The sequence below is a fragment of the Bidens hawaiensis genome, unplaced genomic scaffold (assembly GCF_021521415.1).
Source record: "Bidens hawaiensis isolate Kalapana, Puna unplaced genomic scaffold, B.hawaiensis_p1.1 tig00006907_1, whole genome shotgun sequence".
NCBI classification, from domain to species: Eukaryota; Viridiplantae; Streptophyta; class Magnoliopsida; order Asterales; family Asteraceae; genus Bidens; species Bidens hawaiensis.
The window spans coordinates 506,121-530,291 of NW_027491473.1; the positions used below are offsets into that span (position 1 = coordinate 506,121).

The 24,171-nt window shown below is 35.8% G+C and overlaps 3 protein-coding genes across 3 annotated transcripts; 1 reads left to right on the forward strand and 2 right to left on the reverse strand.

Moving 5' to 3' along the window:
• The first annotated feature begins 10,418 nt into the window (after window positions 1-10,418).
• On the forward strand, window positions 10,419-11,871 carry LOC143633818 (zeatin O-glucosyltransferase-like). The gene has a single exon (XM_077102053.1). It carries the CDS (start codon window positions 10,458-10,460, stop codon window positions 11,865-11,867), a length of 1,410 nt encoding a protein of 469 aa, XP_076958168.1. The 5' UTR covers window positions 10,419-10,457; the 3' UTR covers window positions 11,868-11,871.
• A 216-nt stretch (window positions 11,872-12,087) lies between these two features.
• LOC143633820 (transcription initiation factor IIB-2-like) lies at window positions 12,088-16,268 on the reverse strand. The gene is made up of 7 exons (XM_077102054.1): window positions 15,750-16,268; window positions 13,452-13,476; window positions 13,204-13,333; window positions 12,981-13,111; window positions 12,806-12,894; window positions 12,635-12,711; window positions 12,088-12,539 (listed from the first exon to the last, which is right to left on the reverse strand). Exons 1-7 carry the CDS (start codon window positions 16,097-16,099, stop codon window positions 12,406-12,408), a joined length of 936 nt encoding a protein of 311 aa, XP_076958169.1. The 5' UTR covers window positions 16,100-16,268; the 3' UTR covers window positions 12,088-12,405.
• Window positions 16,269-18,757: 2,489 nt separating this feature from the next.
• On the reverse strand, window positions 18,758-23,418 carry LOC143633821 (kinesin-like protein KIN-14L). Its single transcript, XM_077102055.1, has 15 exons — window positions 23,102-23,418; window positions 22,856-23,005; window positions 22,576-22,762; window positions 22,401-22,492; window positions 22,247-22,318; window positions 22,055-22,156; window positions 21,911-21,973; window positions 21,742-21,823; window positions 21,547-21,642; window positions 21,288-21,461; window positions 21,117-21,223; window positions 19,940-20,537; window positions 19,315-19,858; window positions 19,089-19,234; window positions 18,758-19,004 (listed from the first exon to the last, which is right to left on the reverse strand). The coding sequence occupies exons 1-15, from the start codon at window positions 23,324-23,326 to the stop codon at window positions 18,934-18,936; spliced, it is 2,709 nt and encodes a 902-aa protein (XP_076958170.1). The 5' UTR covers window positions 23,327-23,418; the 3' UTR covers window positions 18,758-18,933.
• Between the last annotated feature and the right edge of the window lie 753 nt (window positions 23,419-24,171).

Genomic DNA, 24,171 nt, shown 5'->3' on the forward strand with positions numbered 1-24,171 from the left:
ATATCTGATACAAATTGCCACATGTCTATCATTGTGTCACGTTAACAAGTTGTAGGGCTGGTGTAAACTATTCTATTTGTTATATACATACACCTCTCAACACCATTATTCTCATTCTTCATGTATGCGTCACATCAGTTTTCCTCTCATCATTCAACATCACCATTCAACAAATGAAATACATCATTCTTCACTATTCTTCATTTTTTATTTTTTTATATAATACAACTTATATAATATTCAAACATTAATAATTAAATTTAAACGTAAAACATTAGAAATAACATTATAAAATAAACTAAAACTAAAAAAAAAAATTTATTCTTCATTATCGGGAAGAGCTGGAAGAGACCATATATGTCCGACCAAGTCCGAACGTAAAGCGTCAGGTGTATCTTGATTCTCCAAAGCCAATCGATTATATTCTCTTTGTGTTTCGTCAGCCGATTGATATTGGACGTTGTCTTCATCCTCGTTATACTCGCAACTCGCACATCCCCCGTCTTCAATAATCATGTTATGCAAAATACATATTGCATACATCATCTGTCTAATTTTTTTTTGACGTCTGTCGGGTTGGCTACTACGTGCCACTTTCTTTTTATGACACCGAAACATCTTTTAATATATTTTCTTGCCGCCTCTTGAGCTCCCTTAAATTTCATTCTTTTTTCACCTTGTGGGCACGTGAAGGACACAAACATGGACCACGACGGATATATCCCCTTACCAAGATAATACTCGTGCTTATATTCGATTCCTAAAACATGAAAACTTGACTCCGACATCGAACATTCTAGCATGTTATTGTAAAACCCCGACTGATGGGGGACCGTTAAATCATTATTTGTACCGACAACACTAAAGAGGGCATGCCAAATCCATAAATCTTGTGAAGCAACTGCTTGCAAGATATAGTCGGGTGTGCATGATCACCTCGCATGTATTGACGGCGCCAAGCATTTGGGCAGTTTGCGCACTCCCAATGCATACAATTAATACTACCAAACATCCCGAGAAATCCATGTTTTGTTTCATGGTATTCATATAATTTCCGAATATCACTCCAAGTAGGGCCACGTAAATATTTTTTGCTATATAACTTTCTAATATTTGTGGTAAACTTATAAACACTATCGCGTACCGTTCTTTCGAACATTTGAAGATACTCGTCCAAAGCATCATGAATCGTGTCGTATGCAATATGTCAGATCGCTGCAGTGCACTTTTGTAGTGGAGTAAAACGTCTTCTCCCTCTTGCATCCGAACGTAACTCAAACCATGGATCCATTCTCACGATATCGTCACTATTCTTTGAAAATGACGTTTACTCATTCGGAAGCGCATCCTAAAATCTTCACATGTGTAAGTTGCGCTTTCGGCTACCAAACAGTCGTGTGCACCTTTACAATCTCGATTCAACCAAGATTTTCTTGTGAGAGAAGGCGATGTTTGGTCGTCACCAAATAAAACATGTTCGATCGTAAACTCCGTTGCATGTAGAACAAAATTTGTATCGTTGGACGAAGAAGAATCATTCATTTTGAATTTTTGGGTTGAAATTATATTCTTTTGGTTAAAATATGTAGAAATGGTTTGAGAATGATTTAAATGAATTTTATAATATAATAAAATAAAAAAATTATAAAAAAATATATTGTTGCCAACGGTCAAGAGAGACTCACTGACCATACTGACAGTCACGCGTGACCAGAAAATTGGGAGGGGGTGTTCCAGTGAAACCAGTAGTGTGAGGAGTGCCACGTAGGCAGCCACCTAGGACCAATGGGCATCCCTATCGGTGTATAGTATACCTATCAACCTTAGACATAATGATCTAGACTTGAAGTATAAAATATACTAATAGCCAGATGCGCGAAAATAATATTGAATCCAAGAGTCAGGTTCGAATATGAATTGAATTTCATAAGTAAAACGTGAGTTCTATTTATTAAATGCGAAAACATTGATACAAGGGAATAGTTTCGTGTAGAGACATTGATACAAGGGAATAGTTTCATGTACAATGTGATTTTAAATAGATGTTTAGGCCTGTATTTAAATCGAACACGAACACTTAATCAAACAAATATTTGGTGTTCATGTTTGTTTGTTTAAAAAATGAACATGTTCGTTTATTTAAACACTAAACGAACAGTTCACAAATATAAACGAACATAAATGAGTTAGTTGAACAAAGATAAACAAGCATAATTGAACATATATGAACCAACTTAAGTGAACCCAAACAAACAAAAATGAACACATAGAAACATAAATGAACTTATATAACAAACATATACGAATGTTCACGAACATAAATGAACAAACGAAACATGTGTTCATGTTCGTTAATTTAATTAAACGAACACAAACTTATTGTCCATGTTCGTTACCTTATTAAATAAACGAACATAATTGAACTTCTCGCCACACGATTCACGAACAGTTCATCGAACATTCAGTTCGTTACGGGCCTACAGATGTTTCATGATTTAAGAAGAGGGGGGGGGGGGGGGTGGTCTTTCTAGTTGCTCTCATCCAACCTCTCTTTGCTTGACATTCACATCAAATCAACTTATTTTTATCGAAATACCTTAGCAATCTATAAACCTTTGAAAGACGTTTTCACACCATTCATCCCTAAACAATTTATAATAAAACACATAAATAACACTAATACAAAAATTAAAATATCGTTTTACTGATTTGTCTAAATAAAGCTAAACCAATAGGATATAAAATATGTTATCAGTTAAATATAAAATATGGTAGCTTTATTTGAAGGAACTCACATAATGAGCTTGGGATGCCTAAGTCTCTCGGTAGGGGAGGGGGGGGGGGGGGGGGAGTATGGTTAGATGGGGCGGTGTTCCTGCGAATACCGTATGTTGTCATTCCTATGCCTCCCCTTTCCCGAGCCTATTTCGAACGTTCTAATAAAGATTGGTATTTTTTATTAAGCGAAGCATGTCCTTGTGTCTTGTAAATCCGATGTAGTTAATTAATATATCACATTAAAGGCTAGTTTCGTGGTACTATGTTATTCTTATGTGTGGAATAAAACCACCCTTCATTTGAAGCGTCACATGAACATACAGCTCAATGTGCATGTGACTCCATGAGCATACAGGACTTTCATAGAGTATTTCAAGGCTTTCAACAATATTTCATTTCTTATATCTTAATTGTTGTAAAATCCAGCTTATTATGAGAACATATACAAAAATAGTTATAGTCAATATATCTTTATAAAAAGCATTCGGTCCAGCATCACTAAAGCATTCGGTCCAGCATCACTATCTTTGTAATTTAACTAAATATTACACTTCTCAATATTTATCACTAAATTTTATTTAACCTATCACATCAGATTATCCATCTCTATTTTCATCTTACTAAAACACTCATTTTATTATTTATTCTCTTTACTATACACTAACAAATATTTATAAAGGTGGTGAATAGTACATCTTTATTAGTTAGAATATAATATTCTTTAAACTCTAAATTATATACATAGATATGAAGTTTGAGGTAGAGATACAAAATGTAAGAAAAATTCTATATTTTAGAGATAAATATGAATATAAAAAATGTAGAAAAATTCTATATTTTAGAGATAAATATGGATATAAAAAAACTGATATGAATACTCTAATATAATGTGTTGCATTTTACACTAAATATATCCAACTTTAGACATAAAATGTTGCATATTCTCTAAGCACATTTCATAGATAAGTCATCATTAAGACTAAGGGGTGTGGGGGTTTTAGTGGGGGCTTCAGCAGAGCCAAGAACCAATAATATTATGACGTGTGGCAGAGAGAAAAACTGGATTAGAGGGGTGTTGGCGCCCCCCCTAGCGCCCCTGGCCCTGGTATGGGTAGCGCCCCTCTAGCGCCCCACATCCTCTCTCTCTCTTCTCCCGCTACCATGCTCACGGGTGGTGTTGGAGCCCCCTCTAGCGCCCCCTTGGTGTGGTACTAGCGCCTGGGGGCGCGAGCGGAGGGGCTCTAGTGCCCCCTTTGAAGCCCCCACACCCCTCAGTCTAACTCATGGAGAGTATTTGATGGTTTTAATATTTGAATAAAACCAATTACTAAATTATTAAAAGATGTATTAAATAAAAGTTAAATGTGGAAAAATAATATTTTTTAGCTCTAGATTTGCTATGTGCCTTGTGAGTAGGAATTAATTTAAAAGAAAAATAAAAAGGAAAGAAAAGGATTGAACATGCCGGCTTGATTTGCGCCGGGGTGTGCGACCAAAGCAAACAGTGGAAGCCTGTGTTGGGTGTCGTATTGTCTTTTTGTTTATTGGTACCATTTTGTTCCTTAAATTATTAATCCAGTTTTGCTCTTTTATATTAAAAAACAAAATATGATTGTTGACCATTCTGTCTCCCACACCACACTGCTTTGGTGGACTGTCGTTCTTCCTTGTCTATATGTTGACTCTATTCGCAACTCCCAATAAAGTATGTGTTATTTTGGAACTTATTAGCACTACCGTCCTGATGATTGTTAATTTAATAGTTAACCTCTTGTCACGTAAACAATCAGGTTTAACTAATTCATCATTTGATTATAACATATGCTAACTAAAGATAAAAAACTTTGATTGGTGTATCCAAGATGGACTCCACTAAATTTTGCATTTAAGGCGTTAATGTCTTAACTAAATTTAGTGCCCCGTTGCTTGGAGCGGGATGATGTTTCAGACGTTAACATGCTTGCATTGCATGAAAATGCCCTAGGCGTCTTTCCACAACAAGCATGCTTAAAAGATTATGTTTAAGATTTAGAATTATATTTCTAGTAATCTTATGACCCTCCGAGGCTAACATATGTAAGGATCACATGTAGGTTCAACAAGATTTTGATTGGTGGGATCATGCAGGATCATGACTTTTAGACTACTAAATTCAAAATATTATTTTTAAAGAAAGTGATTCGATGCATTTTATGGCACATATAGTTAATATGTTTTTTAGAATATGTTTTGGCATTTCATGTCTCATACAATCCATCATGTTTGTCAATTTCCTTGCTTGTTGTGAAGGATCCTTCTTTATGATTGAGCTAATTTTTACCAAATTTCAGGACCTTATCAGACCGTGATTTGGAGTGCCAGGCAATTCATTTATGGGTGGGTGAAGCGGGTCACAATAGATCGGCTAGTTATTCAAGAACCGGGTCAACCTAGACGGGTTTCAAACTGGGTCGATATGTGATTATTAACAATATACTTGTGTGTTGCATATTTATATGAGGTAGGAGAGGCTTAGATTTGTGATTCCAGTTTCCAACAATCTAGTTCAAATTGAGATTGAATGCATACAGTCTTGGGGCATTTGCATAGGTAAAAATCTTCAAATTCTAGACAGAGTAGAAAGACGAAATATAGAAGAAACTTTCACTTACCATAAGTCAACTCATAACTCTCCTATAAAAGATAAGGGTTCACAAAGACTATGATGGCTACTTAATTGTGATTTTTTTTGGCGAATTGGATTTTAATATTCAAATTATGACCCGCTAATAATTCATATTGTTAATTTGACTAATAACAGTCCTAGCTTTCACTTTCATTGTCAAGCACAATCTAAGTAGCATAATAATTATAGATTTACATATGATTTTGACTGGATACTTTATTATTTTAGTAATAAACCAAGTGCAAATCTATGATGATTACGATATTAGGATTGCTCTTGGCAACGAAAGTGGAAGTTAGAATTGTCATTGACCACATTAATATTTACTAGTACGAATTATAATCGTCCAATGAGCTATATTTTGGATTACTAAAATCCACTTCGCTTATTGTTTTGCAATTAGATATTATTATATCACATTCTATTTTTAAGCTTATTTATTTTAAATGACTAATATATAATCTTGTGTGTACATACTTACATTTGGTTTATAATTGCCTAAACTTTGAACTTGTATATGTCTTGGTGACTAATATATGAGGTTTTTTTTAATGTAGATATGTTTTATATTTATGCATACTTTTTAAACGTTATATTTTTAGTCCGGTTTTTAAAGCTGGTCTGATTAGCAAAATGGTAAATTACTTGGTGAATAATCAGTTTAGTTATAGAAACATTGGTTTTAGGGGTTTTTTAACACTCCTTATAAAAACTCATTATAACTTTTCAATAAATTAGTAAGTTACAAATTCAAAAAGTTAATAAGTTATAGGTTAGATAAAGCAAATCCCAAACACCCCTTAGTCCTTTACAATGTTTCAAAAGAAGTCTAGCATATTAATGAAGGAAGTTGTTTAGGCCCAAATAAAGCCCATTGTCTCTAGATTTTAGGCTTGCTCTCTTCATGGGCCTCTCCAAGTCTGTATGCTTGAAAATAAACACCAAATTCTGTATACTTTTACATGTTCATAATTTTTTTAGCTGGATTTTTACCGGGTTAGATTGACGAATTTTTCTATCGGATTGAATCTTGTGATTTTTTTCTTTTTGATAGTTTAGTGGAAAACATGGTTAACTAGTGAAAGCTTTATTTTATTCTATTTTAGTTATTCATATTGCTCAAGGTTCGAAAAGTTACGAGGTTAACAAAATTTTGATAGTATGCATAACATAAAAGTACTTAAAAAATGTGACGCCATTTGACCACGGTGACCAGTCCACTCCACTTGAGTCCGCCTTGATCTCTTAATCATATATATATATTATGGGTTCAGGATATATGACGGAGTTTAAGTCATAATTTAGAACGTTCAAGCATAGTTGAAGAAGTCATATTCAATTGAACCAGGTCTAACGACAATCACTGCTAAAGAAAAAAACGAGCAAGACTAAGCAAGAGCATAACTTTTAGTAAATACAAGTTTTAGTAAACATTACCCTAACACTTATATTTGAAACTTTCAGTAAAGTGGTAATCCATTCGTAAATTGTTCAGCAACAAGTTCGTTTATGTTCGCTTATTTAATAATCGTAAAAATACGGGCAAAACTTTTTGTTTATCAATTAAACAAAGGGACATTAACGCATGTCTTGTTCGTTCCTTTATGCCCGAGAACATTTGTTTACCGCTCATTTAAAATCGTTAATATTTGTTTGTTTACATTCATTTAAATTTTTTAGTTTATGCTGGCTTAAGCTCATTCGTTTATATCCATTTAAACTTTGTTGGCATATTACAAGTCTCGTTTTATGAAATTAACGTATTACCCATTACAATTTAGTCTAGTTTTATTACTATTTTTTATCCCAACAAATTAATTTTAACATTTACTTTTATTTGGTTTTTGCTAAATTAATTTTGTTTGTCTATGTCTAATTATGAGTGACGTTTGTTTATGTCACCTACGTTCACATACTTGAAACGTTCGTAACTAACGAGCGTAAATGAACATAAACACGTTCATTTTCTTAACGAACAAAACAAACAAAATAAACTCGTTTGCTTGGTTAAACTCTTGGCTTGGCCTTCCGTTGTCTCCCTCTTTAGTTCCAGTTGAGTTGATGTCTTGGTGAGACACGTTAAGAGTTCAACTCATAAGAAATTTTTGATCAGGATGATTATTTTTCTCACTTGGTGGATTATTTGGAGATTCATAAATGACTTGGTATTTCATAAGACTTGCTATAACAAAGAAACGCTATTTGATGAGATTTTACATTTCTCGTTCTTGTGGTATAATAGTAGAAATCGTAAATGCAGTATTTATATGATCGAGTGGCTTAAGAACCCTCTAATGTAATCGTAATGTTCTGTGTTTTTTTGTTCTAGCTACTTGCTAGGATTGTTTTTTTTAATATAAAATACCGTCTTTTCAAAAGAAAAAATGTACACGAACATGGCTATTTGAAACTAAACTCGTATTACTATCTCTAACTCAATGATTGTACTATAACTATATACCTAATCAGGGACACATTTATTAAGGAACCAGTATTATGTGGATAACAAGAACCACAAATAATATACTTGTAGTTAGTGTTTTGACTAATAAAATAAGAACCAGAAGGATATTTATATCTATAGTATATTATAATATATATATATAAGCATGATTGATCAGTTGATTAAATAAAAAGAAGTGATAGAAAACGTTGCTTATATAAAATTTCATAAGTTTCGAATAATCGTAGTACCCAAATTAATCATTTATATTTATAAATTTTTTGGAGGCATCACATTCACTATATCAAAAGGTTTGCTTATGGAATATGGACTTGTCTTTTGTGAAATGGATTTTAATCGGTGTACTTTTTGGCGACAAAAAACATCAACTACTTATTGGGATAATCGTAAGGATTTGGCTCAAAGTAGATAAATAATAAATAGATTAAGCTATAGAAATGGTCCTCAAACACATCAACTACTTCGTATCTTGTTCTATCAAGTAATTTGCATTGCTTATATGTTTTTTCTTGTCCTCGTATAACTTATAAAATTTAGTAAAATGAATATGATGACTATAGTCTATGAATCAAATATAAACTCTGCGTTTGGTAAAATTCTTAGAACTCTCACGGTGAAGAGGAAGAGGAGTAGATGCAAATTTAAAATCACTTGGGAATTGGGATGACCAAATTATGCGGAATTTGGAAGATTTACACATCTCTGAGGATATGATCCACAATAGGAGTTCCGAATTCGCATAAACGTAGATTTACACATCTATGAGGATATGTCTTTTAGTCTTTATGTTTATATGTTATTTTATGATAGCCTTCTAATTATGTAGTTTTGAAACTATCACTAGCAATCGAGCACACTGGCACTCTATATTTTTATACTTTGCTTTTTTATGCTAGTCTTTTCTAGAGTCGAGGCTCTCACCAGAAGCAATCCGTGTTTTCCATATCTCACCTACAACGAATCTATTAGTAGGGTTTGGGAGGGAAGATATAGGTAAACCATACTTCTATTCTCAAAATGATAGAGGATTTTATACTAATGTCAAATCAGCTGATGCGAGTAAAAAACTTGATGAAATAGATATACCCAATAAAATATAGAATTATGGATTTGTATGACTATTGGGATTGTAGCCTTGAGATGACAAGGTGTAAACGTAATTATGATCATCCCTAAGTGGTTGAAGGTTCTAATAGTATGATAGACAAAGTCTAGATTTAGAAATAGGACTAGAGAGTTTCGTTCTAAAAGAAAAGTACGTGTTTTTTTGTCTATGCAAAATATGACAAGAGTAATCACAACTGAATACAACCAAAGGAATCCACAATTATAAACATGAGCTTTCGTACACACCATGACATAATTCAAAAACCGATTAGTGTTTATAAAGTTAGAGATGTTAACGGTAGCTAGGTTCTTGAAAAAAAAAACAAAAGCTTGTTCATCGACATCTAAACTCTCCTCTTCTAGTGTAATTTTCACAATTCTCTCCAAATACAAAGTTTCACCAAAATAAGTCAATGCGATTTGTAATTGTGTCATTATTTTCACTTTATTCACCAACGTACATTATGATTTATGCAATAGGTTATATGTGTCACCATTCCTTAGGAAGATTTGACATATTCTACACCATGTACCAATGTTCATATCATCATATGTATTTACATATATACTTCATTTGATCCGTTGGATCGAAATCAAGGTGTCCCATCTTTAATTTCTTGATATGGTTAATTGTCTTTAGGTTGCATAATGCTTTGTTTTGTTTGTTTGATTTTGCCCATATATAGTCCAACCATTCTTATTCATCATCTCAGCCTTTGTTTGAAAGTGTTCTTAATTTTTCTGATACAATGACGGAATATCCTTTAGTGAAACAATATTATTGTTTTATTTATAGGATTTGTTCATTTCTTGCTTATCACTAATATCAATGTGAATTGGAATTGGACACTTAGTCACTTACATAAAAATCAAAACGTATACGAATAATCGCCTTTGACGTCACATATACGCAAAATCACAAATCCAACGAATTATATGATGTAAATGGAACTGAAAGATACAAAATAACTTACAACTCGAGCTTGAGGTTTCTGATACTGTGACATAGGCTCAAGAAGCGGTCTCACTGTGCACTGACATTGTAGCTGGTGCACTGGTGACTGACGTGACTTGCGACATCGAGACATTTTGTTTGGGCATTGGGTGGATAGAGTCGGGCAACATTAAAACTATTTAGTTTTTATATAGCAAGATAGTAATAGTTTAGATTAAATAGTTTGTATTCTTATTAAACACATACATCAAAGTATTTACTAAGAAAAGTGTGCATTTAGACGGCAGAATGGTGCTTCCTTACATACATCCTATGACAAAGTCACGTTTTTATTACAACTAATATTACGTTGAAAACTGTAAGAACTGTATATATATAATACATGATAACAAAATTATACATACATTTAATTAATCACTTGACGTCTATATATACCATACCATAAACACTTCAAGCATATGCACTCATTAATCAAACAAACTAACTAAATGGATCAAAATCAAGAAACATGTGTGGTGATGGTGCCTTTCATAGCACAAGGCCATCTCAACCAGCTCATCCACCTATCCCGTCTCATCGCCGCCTACAACCTCCCCGTCCACTTCGTATGTGCTGCTAGTAACACCCGCCAAGCCAAGCTTCGCGTGCATTGTTGGGACCCTCTGTCCGCCTCCAACATCCAATTCCACGAGTTCCCCATACCCTCTTTCTCTAACGACCCACCCGAACCCAACGCCACTCTACGCTTCCCTAACCACCTCATGCCGTCGTTCACAGCCATCATGCACCTCCGTGAACCATTCCTTAAACTTATATCCGATCTTTCGACCAAAATGAAACGAATTGTGATCGTTCATGATTACTTGATGAGTTCCATCGTTCAAGACTACGTTTCGGTCCCTAATGCTGAAGTTTACATGTTTCAAAGCTGTTCTGCTTTTACTGCCTTTTGGTACCATTGGGAGGAAACACAGACGTTAAAGTTGGACCATGAAACCGAACTGATGAGGACGAAAATTCCTACGTTAGAAGGGTGTTTCAGTAATGAGTTCATAGAGTTACTTAACTCGGAAGACTCGTGTTTTAAGAATATCAGCTCGGGAACACTTTACGACACGAGTAAAGTGTTTGAAGCAAAGTACTTGGAGTTACTTAAACACGAAGAGGTTACCTCCGGTACAACCAAGAATTGGGCTATCGGCCCGTTCAATCCGGTTACCATGATCCATCACAAGAGCTCGGGTAACGAATACGTCAAGTTATTTGATTGGCTTGACAAACAAGAACCGAATTCAGTGATTTATGTGTCCTTTGGTACCACAGTTACATTAACCGATGAAGAAGTGAGGGAGATTGCAGCCGGGTTAGAAGAAAGTGGTCATAAGTTTATATGGGTGGTGAGGGAAGCCGATAAAGCCGATATTTTTTATGGAGATGGTGGTCGGAGAGTGGAGTTGCCGGAGGGTTATGAAGAGAGGGTGGAAAGCAGTGGGGTGGGGGTGGTGCTAAGAGGCTGGGCACCGCAGCTTGAGATACTAAAACACCCGTCAACGGGTGGGTTCGTGAGTCATTGTGGTTGGAACTCATGCATGGAGGGGATCACAATGGGGGTGCCAATAGCTACTTGGCCTATGCATTCGGATCAACCGAGGAATGCTACACTGATAAAGGAAGTGCTTGGGACCGGGATAGACGCAAGGGAGTGGGGACGGAGAGATGAAAAAGTGGCGGCAGCGATGGTTGCAGAAGCGGTTAGACGGCTGATGGCGTCGGAAGAAGGATGTTTGGTAAGGAAGAAGGCGGCAGAACTTGGTGTCGCGGTACGGCAATCGGTGGAAGAAGGTGGCGTTATGCGCAAGGAGCTGGATGAGTTCATTGATCATATCACTAGACAGTAACAGATTAAAACATTATTATCCTTTGTTGAATATTCCAAAGCCAGATGAAATTTTATCATAGTTGCTGTCATTGTTACTGCCAAGTAACAAATTTATCATACTTAATCATATTTTGATACTATATCACTAAAATGATTGATTAGGAATATATTTTGTTTATACAGTAGTGTAGCAATCACTGGTCTAGTCAAAGCAAGTTGACCGGTTTAAAATCGTATCATAAGCACGACTATTTCCTCCAAAAATGTAAAAAGTTATTACAATCAGTATAACAAGTGCTAGTTGATAGTAAGTTGGTTAATCTAGATTACAGTTTTAACTAAAATAAGTTTCGGCACTCAACAAAATTCATAACAATGCGAGGACTCAAATAATCCATTACCGGACTTTGTTGACACGATAAGTATAGTTCCATCAGCAACAAGTCTTAACCAGACAAGACCAAAGTCAAAACATGAAGCTAGAATTCAAGTGTATCATGATGGTTTGTTTCCATGTGTATGAACATCACAACAACCAAACTGGAAATTATTATTATTCAGGGGCTGCATAGGTTCTTGAGATCCTCTTCCTGAGCGTACCAAGTCGGTATTATTTTTGATAAATGCGGATACAGATCCTTGTATGAGTTCCTTATCGTCCCTTCTGCGACACCCGTTGCTAGTGACACATCTGTATAAACCAACATTTCTCGCCTCCAGATCAGTTAAAACGATATTTGAAAAATAACTTATAACTTAATTATTTTACTTCCAAAGCAAATTTACCTTTGAGGGGTTTCTTTTCATCGGAAAGTTGAGTCACGATGTAAATAACAGCTGCAGCTATAGAGATTGGGCTTCTCCTGTTAAAGAATAGAAAGAGAGAAAGAAAACAGGGTTATAAAATAATTAAACTACTTTGTCTAGTTATGTGTAACACAAATACAACAGAAGTACCTTATATCAAACTGTTCAGACTTCTGGACAGATTCCTGGGCCGCTTTAACGGTCTGATTAGTCATCCCAAGGTTGGAACAAAAACGCCTCTATTGTTTCAAAATTAGGCAATGATTAATCAAATAACCACAATATATGTATTATTTGAGGTAACCGTTAACGTAATAAAACAGACCATAAAGTCGCCAGCATGTATAGTTCCCATTTCAACTGATTGCCCCATCTCAAGCTCTAGTTGCTTTACGATGTATTCTTTGGCGCGTCCAATTTCCTTCTTAGTGGCTCCATTGGCAACCGAACAGATTTCTGTTCAAACACGGGTTCAGGTAATTCTAGCTTGGTATATAAACAGAGATCAGCAAGCATTCAATTAATAATGTAATGTTGATTGTTTATACCTTTTACAGTGCGTGGCTTGTCCTCTTGACGACAAGCAATGTAAAGACAGGCTGCCAAGATGGCATCTTGGTTTCTTCCCCTACTTGACTTCTGGTCTTCAACCTTCTTAAATATCTCATTAGCACGATCCTAAAAAAGTCAAATACGAGACAATAACAACACCCAAATGAATATAAGTAAAAAAAAAAAGAATGGCTTTAAAAGTGAAATAAAAACAAGACTAATGATGCTAATAATAAGAGCATACCTTTATTGTTGCAACAAGTCCCAATCTACATGACAGATTAAATGCATCAGAAAAACTCAATGGTGTATGCTATGATAATAATACTGAGTTAAAGAATGAACTGAACAAACAATGTCCCAGCAATATCAGTATCCTCAAAAAATTATTATTGACCCAGATGACAGGCTAATTCAATTCATATACTCAAAAGGTGCTTAGCTTAAAGATAGGTTATGATCATAACAGATGAACCAATGTTCAAAATCAGTTACATGGTGTTTGGATAAGGTTCTTTTTTGGTTATTGGGCATATTAACTTAAAAAGTAGGTAAGCTTATTAACTTAATTAAACCCATTAACATATGTTGATAAGCCTATCGACTTTTCAATAAACCAATAAGAGCTCAAAATATAAGCTTAGCCATACACCCCTTATCCCTTGAACTTGAGTCACAGGCACATTGGAAAATGATGAAATAAAACTGAATGTCTGGAGGATTACTTTTTAAGCAATTATCATAACAATAAGATTACTAAGCACAATTCTTAAGTTTGAAAAAAGTGTAGGACCGAAATCCTGATTAGTTCTATATGGAAGCCTTTATTAACTAACTGGACCTTTGTAGGAATTAACATAGCTCCTATTTATTCTCATAACTGAATTAGGCTGGATAAGAAGCGTTTTGCTGTTGAAATATCTGGTCTAAATGGCTGTTATTTTCCCTAAAAATTAATCCTAAATATCAGTAAGCATAAAATATCAAGTACAGATTGTTTTTTGCCCAGCAAAGCCAACTTTCATTAAAAAACCACCAGATACAAGATATGATTCAGCAAAAGCTTATTACAGTCGCCAAAAAATCATTTCTTCTACACCTATGCTGTATATAATAACCTATTACACCATGAATACTTAAATCTACCCACTTCCTAAGTGGCACAAAAACAGAATTTTAACACAAGATAACAGCAGGGCATCCAGAAGTTCAAGTTCCTTTGCTTAGTAAGGCTGATCTTGGAGGTTTCTTTCGGGCTCAAAAAGCGGGAATAGAACAACAGATGTGAAAGAACAGAACAATAATGATGCAGAGTCCAGGTGTGTTACACCTAACTTATATGCATACAGTACAATGGCTGTCATGAGTAATACTAAATGCTTTTACCAGTTGTACCTATAATCTATTCATTTCAAAAGAAACTTGCCTGCTAAGTAGCACTATAAGCCCCCATATTTTCTGAACCGCAAGTCAATGGCACACAAACTATCCAGTTCAATCCTTAAAGGGTATTTATAATAACTAATTTACAAAAGGACAAGAAAGTAAAGCCTTTTGTAAATGAGCACAAAACTACATCGCAACATCATCTTACTAGCCTTTTAGAACAAATACTCAGCCACTAACTTTTTGATAGGTTGAAAACGTTGTACAGCTTACATAATTGATCTTACAAACCAAACATAGACGTTGGTTGATCTTGTGATTCTAAAAATATGATATGTTTAGAGTCTTGACCAACATTGTAGATAAAAACATCAGTGATGCATAATGATGTCTTTGTATGTGTGTGAAAGATGATATAACTTAATGTCTACACATGTCTAAGTGTCTAACCTACATTCATGGAATATGAAAACAAAAACATATGCCATAATAGCTGGAAACTCAAATAAATGAGAACAATCCGAGTCTTTGTATAATTTTGCAATTTGAATATATGTTTTATCATTTAATGCAAAGAAAGGTGCTACGCTAGCATACATTTGAGACCACAAATAGAGACCGGATGCATTTAAACTTTAAAAATAAGACTCACTGGAAATAGATAAGATAAAACCGAAACTCCAGTGGACTATTTTAATGACAGAAAAATCCATTGATGGCAAATAAAATGATAAGCTTAAACTCGTAAACGTCAAAACGCAGCATGAAAGCACAACCAGATAACATTGGTGCTAACAAACAACACCCGTAAACATCAATTAACGAGAGAAATATGCATTTCATCATCTTAAAACCTGCTACGAGTTCAGACTTTCAGACCTCTCATCACCGCTATCTAAAGAAAATCAATCAACAACCCTTGGCGTTTTACTTCAAACCTTTTACAAAAAGGATCCTTACCTTCATTACCTTAACCCTAAGATATTATGCAAATAGTGACTTTGATCAAAAACCTAAAACCCTAAACTCGCTTCGCAATTCACAGTATTCTGTTATGTTAACCTAGGCTTAACACACTAATAACTTCATAACTATAAAATTGTTCAAAAGCCCTATAATCAAATCAATCATCAACACAATTAGGGTTAGGTCAGACCTATCAGACATAGTTGCAATCGTCTTAAACGCCATAATAAGCGACCGATCCGGATTCGATCCGCGGTTCTGCCACCGCCCCAGCGACGAAGACAAGAAGTCGCTAGTGACGCCGTTAGGTTTGGAAATCACCGTGGACAGTCCGCCGTCGTTTAACAGGACATTAGTCGGACCACCGACACGGACAGGATCGTTGTCTCCGGACTCGTTAGCGAACGTCCGCCACTCGGACGTTTCGTCAATGGAGTGGGATTCGAGGACGAGTCCGCACTCGGAGCAGACGGTGTCACCGGCGGAGTGGTCAAAGACGACTTCTGTGCTCCTCTTGCAATCGGAACAGTAAGCGTCCATATTATTATTATTGTTATTAATTAATTATGTTGTGGTGAACTGAAAGTGAACAAGGTGTAAGAATCGTGTGTGATTTTGATTTTAGGTCAATAATAATAACATTGGGAACGAAGGAAGACTAGAAGATGCTTGGTAGGGGAGTCACGAAGGTTTTGCTTTCTGTCTCGTGAGGATGAGAGTCAAAATATTATTATATTTCAAGGGATAATAACAAAATGGGCCCTACTTGTTGGCTTATAGATCAGACTACTCGCTATGGTGAGGGGCTTCGAAAGCTCTTCCAAACGCCACGTCAGCGTCACGTGGACACTGAGGGCTTCAGAGCCTCACCCTAAGATGCCCCTCAATGGTGTGGGGGCTTCGAATCCCCTTTATTTATTATTTTTTATAAAATCAAAAAATTAACAAACACAAACACAATAACCTAACTCCTCAAATGGCATCACTGAAACCCACCTCCTCCACCTCTTCTTCCTCATCCTCCACCTCACCACCACCATCACCGATCTCACCACCCTAATCTACAAAGGCTGCGCCAACAAAACTTCCAAAACCCACTAGCCACCCAAAACCTCCAAACCCTTTACAACCACCGCCGGAGACAACGACTGCCGGAGACATCCACCTTCTTCAAAACCACCGCCGGAGACAATGACTCATCCACCGCCATCGCTGGTCTGTATGTGTGTTTGAGAGAGAGAGGGCCCACATGATTCCCATCCGTGCCGGCCGTTGGCTTGCTGGGCACCACCGCGCCCTTGGTTGGACCGCGCCCCACGGCGGTGCCGCCACCTCAGCCATGGGCGCCCCATAGCGACCAATCTTAGGATACATGTAGGCTGTAGTGGGGGCGAGAAGGGGGCGGCGATAAGGGGCTACAAAACTGGTAAACGTCCCCAGATGATATTGGGGTGATTTTGGTTTTTTAAATTTAACCCAAAACTCGAACAAACCAAACTTATTTGGGTCGGTTTTCGGGTCAATTATTTTTGAGCTCAAACCCGAATAAATAACCTGAAGAACACCCCTAACGCAAGTCGTCCCATTTTATAGCCGCTCCACTACACAATGTACACATAGCCTTAGAGTTTGTAGTGGACAATAAATGGAGTTTTTACACCTCTAAAATAAAAATCGTTTGTCTCCTGACATGGGACGATAAATGGCGTCATGTATCGAAAATTTCCTCTCATTTTGTGACCCACCACTACACAATCTAGATCATCATATTTGTATAACCAAAACCTTGCAGCAGAGGGCACGTCTACCCGAATGCCATGCATCATGTCAAACCACCACCCCCCACCCCCACCCCCACCCCATTCATACAAAAAAAAGAGAGAAAAAGAAAAATGTATCGCTTGTGTAAGTATTTTCTTTCAAGTCATGTTGCATGTATAAGCCATGATGAGTTTGATACCTATAAGATACTAGATGGTATGGTGTAAAAACCGGTTCAGAACTAGAAACCTAACTGAATCAGTGCGTTTTTCAAACCAAATCAAAGCACGGTTCGTATAGCGGTTTAGGTATTTTTCAATCAAATTAGTTTAAAACCGACCCGAACCGATCTGGATCAGTTTGGCTACTTATATAGTTAAATCGGTTTACAATATACAAAAACCAAATGGTTCGGTTTGTAAAAAACCGGTTTTGTACACCTCTAACATTAACTACCGTGTCGATTTACAAGTATAGAACTCAATATATTATTTTATTAGGATTTGAAAAATACTACCCTCACATGAATATTACATAAGATCACTTTTTGTGCTCTGTATTATATAAACTAGTGTGTTTCCTTTGCGCGCGTTGCGCAAGGAACTTGGTAACATAATAGAGTTTTTAAATGCAAATATACAAAAATATCACAACGACTATCACCTCGATGAAAAAAATAATTATCTAAGTATAAAAAATGGTCTGTATCAGCTCGGCTTATTACAGCATCAACGTGATACTGCACTCCCTATATAACTTACAATAAAAAATCATAATTTATCGCGAACACAATTTCGTTTTCAACGAAACTTAAAACATCACCGTATTAACGACACGACATAAATGAAATAAACACGTTATAATGACATACTACAAAAACTTTGTATAGTGATCATTAAGAAAGATCAATATAACTTAAATATACGTATATAATAACAAATTAGGGAGCATATTAAAACCATGAATACTTTATGTGGCAAAATTAAACAAAGTTTAGCAAAAAAGAATGTTTGGGATCAAATTAAAACATTTTAGAACTTTAAAGTGACTAATTTAATATAACTTAAATTTCGAGGGACTAAAAGTGAAAATTTTGAAATGAACTGTAGCAGCAGCACGGTTTCCTTTGTAATTTTTATACTAAATAGTATGTTAAAAGTTGAAAATTATAAAATCGTAAGAAATTTAAATGAATACTGTCAGTTTTTTAGATGAGTTTAAGATAAAAGTTTCATAATTTAACAAATAATTTTAGCCATGTAAAACCATAATGGAATACACCGTGTATACCCGTTACCTGCTTGGATAATATAATCTGACCTTCAAATTCTTACAAATGTGCCCACAAACCCCATGGATACATCATTAATAATATTGACGAGATCATATTGATATAGTGTGGATTGTGGATAGACCTTACTATCCAGAACAACTCTAATTTGTGCCAAACAATCAAATGGTGGAGTAAAAATGAATCAGATGAATTATTATTACATGTGTACTACACAACTAAATTGCACCTAAAGTCATATACCTATTCTGCTAAACAAAAGGCTGCAGCTCAACAATGTCACACGCTTCGAGTCAAAGCCAAGAAGGTTTGTTACACAACTTCACATCCACTTTGTTTTGATCGAACTACTGACCAGCGGTGGCGTTCTTACAGTCCTATTCCCATCAACACCTTAAACAAACCCAACAAAAACCCGCGTCACAAACAAGTCTTATAAGCGAGTAACGGTTTAGAATTTAGTGTTTAGTGTTTTACAAGGGTCAACTCCTCCAAGTGAAGATCTTCTTGACCTGTCCAGCGGCTGAACCCCGGTCAACGACTGCCTCCGTGATGGCCTAGCAGTAACTGGCGGCGTTATCATTAATGTTGATGATTGCACTTCATTTGTTTTCACTGGAACCCTGCAAAGAACAAGACAGATATTAACTTTTGTTCAAAACTTTTTTAACATATAATAATTTCAAACCAAGGATTTTAATACCGTTTTTCAGAGCCATTAATCAGTTTTCCAATGGTCCGAAGCGATTTCCTGATATGCGACGGCTTCACATTTGCAGTGCTACCTCTAATCTCTGAAGATATTATTATTTCATTTCTGATCGACACTTGAGCTTCAGGTGTTTTTGGTAGAACAAGTGGCTTCACTTGTCTGCTTTTGGTAGCAGAATTTGGAGGAGTTCTGTCTCCCATTGCAGGTGCAGGTTTTGGTCTCGTTAATGGCGATCTTGGACTTTTGGGAGTTCTATCTACTGTTGCAGCAGCTGGTTTTGCTCTCGTTAATGGCGATTTTGGTTCCAATCTGTTAACATGTTGTGCACTTTGCGGTTCTTTAAGGTCCAACTGTCTTTTCAGGTTCTCGATCTGTTCTTTAAGGTCCATAACCTCTCGGCTTTCCTTATTCAGCCGAGCTGCACCGAGCTCAACAGTCGAGGCCCGTTGAGCGAACTTTAAAGTACTAACCGTTTCCCCAAATGAATCACCTTCCGGGCTCACATGCGCAAACATCAAAGTCTTCGCATTTCCACCTGCAAGTTTCATATAAATATTAAAAAGCAATCTAATTTCTTGCATTATAAATGATTCGAGCTAAATATATAATATTATACCTAATGAGTTTTGAAGAAGTAGTGTGAGTTTGCTGTTTCTGTATGGAATGTGTGTGTTTTTCTGAGATAAAGCTGTAATTACATCTCCTAAACACGAAAGTGACTTATTAATATGTTGAGCTTCTTTAAGCCCTTCACCGGTCACTTCTGATTTATCCACCCGTTCACTTCCGGCTAAGTCAACCAAATGTAAACAGCTACGTGTTGTCCCTCTGTTCACATCCTTTCCATTAACATGCACCATTAACATGCTGTGGGACCGGCTGCTTTGGTTGTTCATAGCTGTAGAACTGACGGCTCGGTTCACTTGGCCGGTTTTCATTAAGTTTTGCACATCGGTGGTTGACTTGACCGAGCGAATGGTTGCATCCGGAAGACTCAAACCGTTGTCACTCGTGCAGCTGCGGATCTCCAATTTATTGGTGGATGTAGGATCACAGGTCAACAGGTCTCTGACTTGTTCATTGTATATTTCCACCATTTGTACAAAAATCTCGTATTTTAGAACATCTTTTCGTTTATTCGATAGATCGAATAGATCATTAAGAGCTAGATAGTTGATACCCAATTCTTTTCTTGATGCACCAGTGGGCCCACACTATTAAAATTAAACAAAACATTAACCAAATTGTGTTAAAACTTAAAACATAAGTTTTGTGGTATTATATCAATGCTCACCATTGTGTGTGTTTTCCCTGATCCTGTTTGCCCGTATGCGAAAATGCACACGTTGTAACCATCCATAACGGATCTTATAAGTGGTTGTGTGTCCGCAAATACCTCCTCTGACGATAATTGCAAAATGTTAGAACTTCACTATAATACCACAGGTCAACGGTGGTTGACTTGACCGAGCGAATGGTTGCATCCGGAAGACTCAAACCGTTGTCACTCGTGCAGCTGCGGATCTCCAATTTATTGGTGGATGTAGGATCACAGGTCAACAGGTCTCTGACTTGTTCATTGTATATTTCCACCATTTGTACAAAAATCTCGTATTTTAGAACATCTTTTCGTTTATTCGATAGATCGAATAGATCATTAAGAGCTAGATAGTTGATACCCAATTCTTTTCTTGATGCACCAGTGGGCCCACACTATTAAAATTAAACAAAACATTAACCAAATTGTGTTAAAACTTAAAACATAAGTTTTGTGGTATTATATCAATGCTCACCATTGTGTGTGTTTTCCCTGATCCTGTTTGCCCGTATGCGAAAATGCACACGTTGTAACCATCCATAACGGATCTTATAAGTGGTTGTGTGTCCGCAAATACCTCCTCTGACGATAATTGCAAAATGTTAGAACTTCACTATAAAGTGGTCATTTAAAAGTAAATATTTACCTTGAGTGGCGGCTGGACCAAAGACACGGTTGAATTGGAACAGCTTCTTTCCATCTTTATTTGGTTTTGACGGGTCCATAACAACCAACGAGCCATCTTCCCCGATAAAATCGATCACGTTTTTCGTGTTGGATTTAAATGCAGGTCGGATTCTGCAGTATACTCGAATATTTCCTGAAATATGTAGAATTGTAAGGTGATAACTGATGACTAATAACATTATCTTTATGGGATAACATTGATAACAAACAAGATATACCTTTTAGATCCTGGACCATATTGTATAAATTCCTGTTTTCTTGAACCACTTTATGGTATCCCTGTGCAGCAGTGGATAGTTCTTCTATTTGACTCTCTGAAAACCAATGTACAAAAACCAGCATTTAGACAAAATCTTTAAACATTTTTGTAAAAAGTTGACTTTTTGAACACTGAAAAGAATCTTAGTCCATACCCATTTGTTTTAGATCATTTTGAAACTGAGACTGCAAGTCTCCAAATTCGGCCTTTGTACACGACAGTAATTCCTTTAGGTCCTGCAAGATGGAGATTATAAATGACAGTTAACCAGTGGCAAAACATATGTTAGTCTTAGGAATGAGAAAAACAAGAAGAAAGCATACCAGTAGCTTCTTTTCTTGTACTTGAACCACCTGCAAGTGGTTGCATTCACTAGCTTTACAATGCTGCAACAAAATTTTCAAGAATTTATGAATAAATGCAAACTTTTAATAGAACTATTTAAAAGAATACATTAATCCACATACTTTTGCATTTTCAGTTAAGGATGAATTTGATGATAATGAAGTTGCAGAACTTGTAACCGATCCACTTTCTTCTGTTGATAGATCTTTAGAGATAGGATTCAACTAATAGACAAGAAACAAATGTTAATATTGGAAAGCCTAATTTGAATCACTTTGTGTTAAATAAATAAACATATTAATATTATATAATACCACTGGAGACTTGTTTTGAAGTTGCTCCTTCAAAGTACTTGTAATCATCTTACTAAGCAACTTGACAGAATCCTAAACAATTATTCGGTTATAAGCTATTAACTTCAACAAAAGTTTATATAAAAAATGTAGGCATTAGGATGTCAATACTTACCGGATTTCCATTACGGATAGAAGACAACAAATTACCATCTAAATTCTCCTTTGCATCAATCATACCTTCAGCTAAGGCCTTCACAATCAAATCTAAACAGCACCAAAAAAAACATAAAAACAATGTTACAAAAGTATATTTTATTATAGATTAAATAAACTAAAAAACTTTGAACCTTCAATTTTCTTAGCATCATTTGGTGGCTGCTTAGGGTTCCAACCATTTGACTGCATAACCAAAGGAGATCTAAAATCATTCTTAAATGATTCATTCACTTTTTTCTTTAACTTCCTATCATTATATTCTTTAAGCCCCAAAACACAATCGACGATCTTAGCAGACGAACCCGCCACCATATTATCCTAAAAACCATTCATAACATAACTAGGTTCACAAATCATAACATAGCAAAACATTAAAAATAAAAAACTTTGTAAAATCAAATACACATGTACCCGTTCGAAAACCGAAGCTTCAAAAACCGGCAACCTCAACCCTTCAACGGCTTTCAAAAAATTCCTAACATTCTCAAAGAACTGATAAGCCGGCAACGGCAGCGAATCCCACGTAAGCGATTGCGCCGGAAACCGGCTAATCTCCACAACCTTCATAAACATAAACAAAATCAAGAATCAACTAAATCACTAATAAAAGTAAAAGAAAAAAAACCCTAATTGTACAATCAGCTAATTAGCCCGTACCTTCGGGACCGACCCGGGTTCAATCTGATTAATCGCATGACAAAGAACCAACCCGTTTCTCAAGCAAGAAATAAACTGTTGCTCCGAGGGCTGTTTCGGTATCCCTAACGGCCCGACGACAAGTTCGAGCCATTCGGTGGCTTGGAACCTTCGGAAAGCGGATTCTTGGGCTTTTCGTGAAGCGAGATTGAGATCGTCACCTGCTCTTGATGCAATCACCTCCATTAATATCCAAATCTTGAATTGATCTTCTAATATTTCATGTAAGAAACCCTAATTGGTTTCCGTAAACCCTAATCCAATTGGGTGTGATGAGATTCTAGAGAGAGAGTGAATGAATTGAATGAAGAGAATAATATGTGTGGGATTCTTGATTTTTCAATTAAGTTGCAGAGAAGACCGTTATAGGTTTTGAATTCAAATGTGTAGGTCCGTTGTGGTTGAAGGTGAAAAAGATGAAGAAGTCAGCCCAATCAACGGCTCTCGTTGCATGGGGTTTTGACTGATTAAGATGAGGCTAATGAGGTAAGTTTTATGCGGTAAGGGTAAGTTTTGATTTCTTTTTGTAAATTAGTAAATTACTATACATGTGGTATTCAGTGGTCATTTTTAGTAATATTTTAATATTGGTTTTTCATCAAAGAGACGTTAAAAAGTTATTAAATTCTTGTAAAGTAATATTATTTTCTTGACTAGCTTTAGTAAAAGACTAAAATCGAACCTATGTAACGAGTAAAATAAATTCAGATCAAGCAATCAAGCAACCTTTGTTTAATATTTTCAAAATTATAAGGTTGTGTGTTGTGGTTTAATTGATAATGGCTAATTAAATTCTTACATTAGTTTTATATAAATAGTGAGGCTTTAACTAGTTTGACCTTTAAATAACATGTTGTTAGTTAACAGGTTTAACAAGATATTAAAAAAGAATTAAAAGGTTAAATAATAAAAAGATGTGATCGGTTGTTAGTAGAGTGAAACCACTTATTATTTGTGTTTCACGCTGTTGAGCCGGCGTCATCATGCCCATGTAGCATGTATTAAATCACAATAGTATAACAATCAAACTA

Coding starts and splice junctions, on each gene's coding strand:
- LOC143633818 (XM_077102053.1), top strand. CDS start 10,458: ATGGATCAAAATCAAGAAACATGTGTGGTGATGGTGCCTTTCATAGCA.
- LOC143633820 (XM_077102054.1), bottom strand. CDS start 16,099: ATGGACGCTTACTGTTCCGATTGCAAGAGGAGCACAGAAGTCGTCTTT. Junction 12,895..12,980: donor TACATGCTGGCGACTTTATG/GTCTGTTTTATT, acceptor TTGAAACAATAG/AGGCGTTTTTGTTCCAACCT. Junction 12,540..12,634: donor TGAAAAGAAACCCCTCAAAG/GTAAATTTGCTT, acceptor TGGTTTATACAG/ATGTGTCACTAGCAACGGGT.
- LOC143633821 (XM_077102055.1), bottom strand. CDS start 23,326: ATGGAGGTGATTGCATCAAGAGCAGGTGACGATCTCAATCTCGCTTCA. Junction 19,859..19,939: donor ACTTCTTCAAAACTCATTAG/GTATAATATTAT, acceptor TGAAACTTGCAG/GTGGAAATGCGAAGACTTTG. Junction 19,005..19,088: donor ACTTGGAGGAGTTGACCCTT/GTAAAACACTAA, acceptor GGTTTGTTTAAG/GTGTTGATGGGAATAGGACT.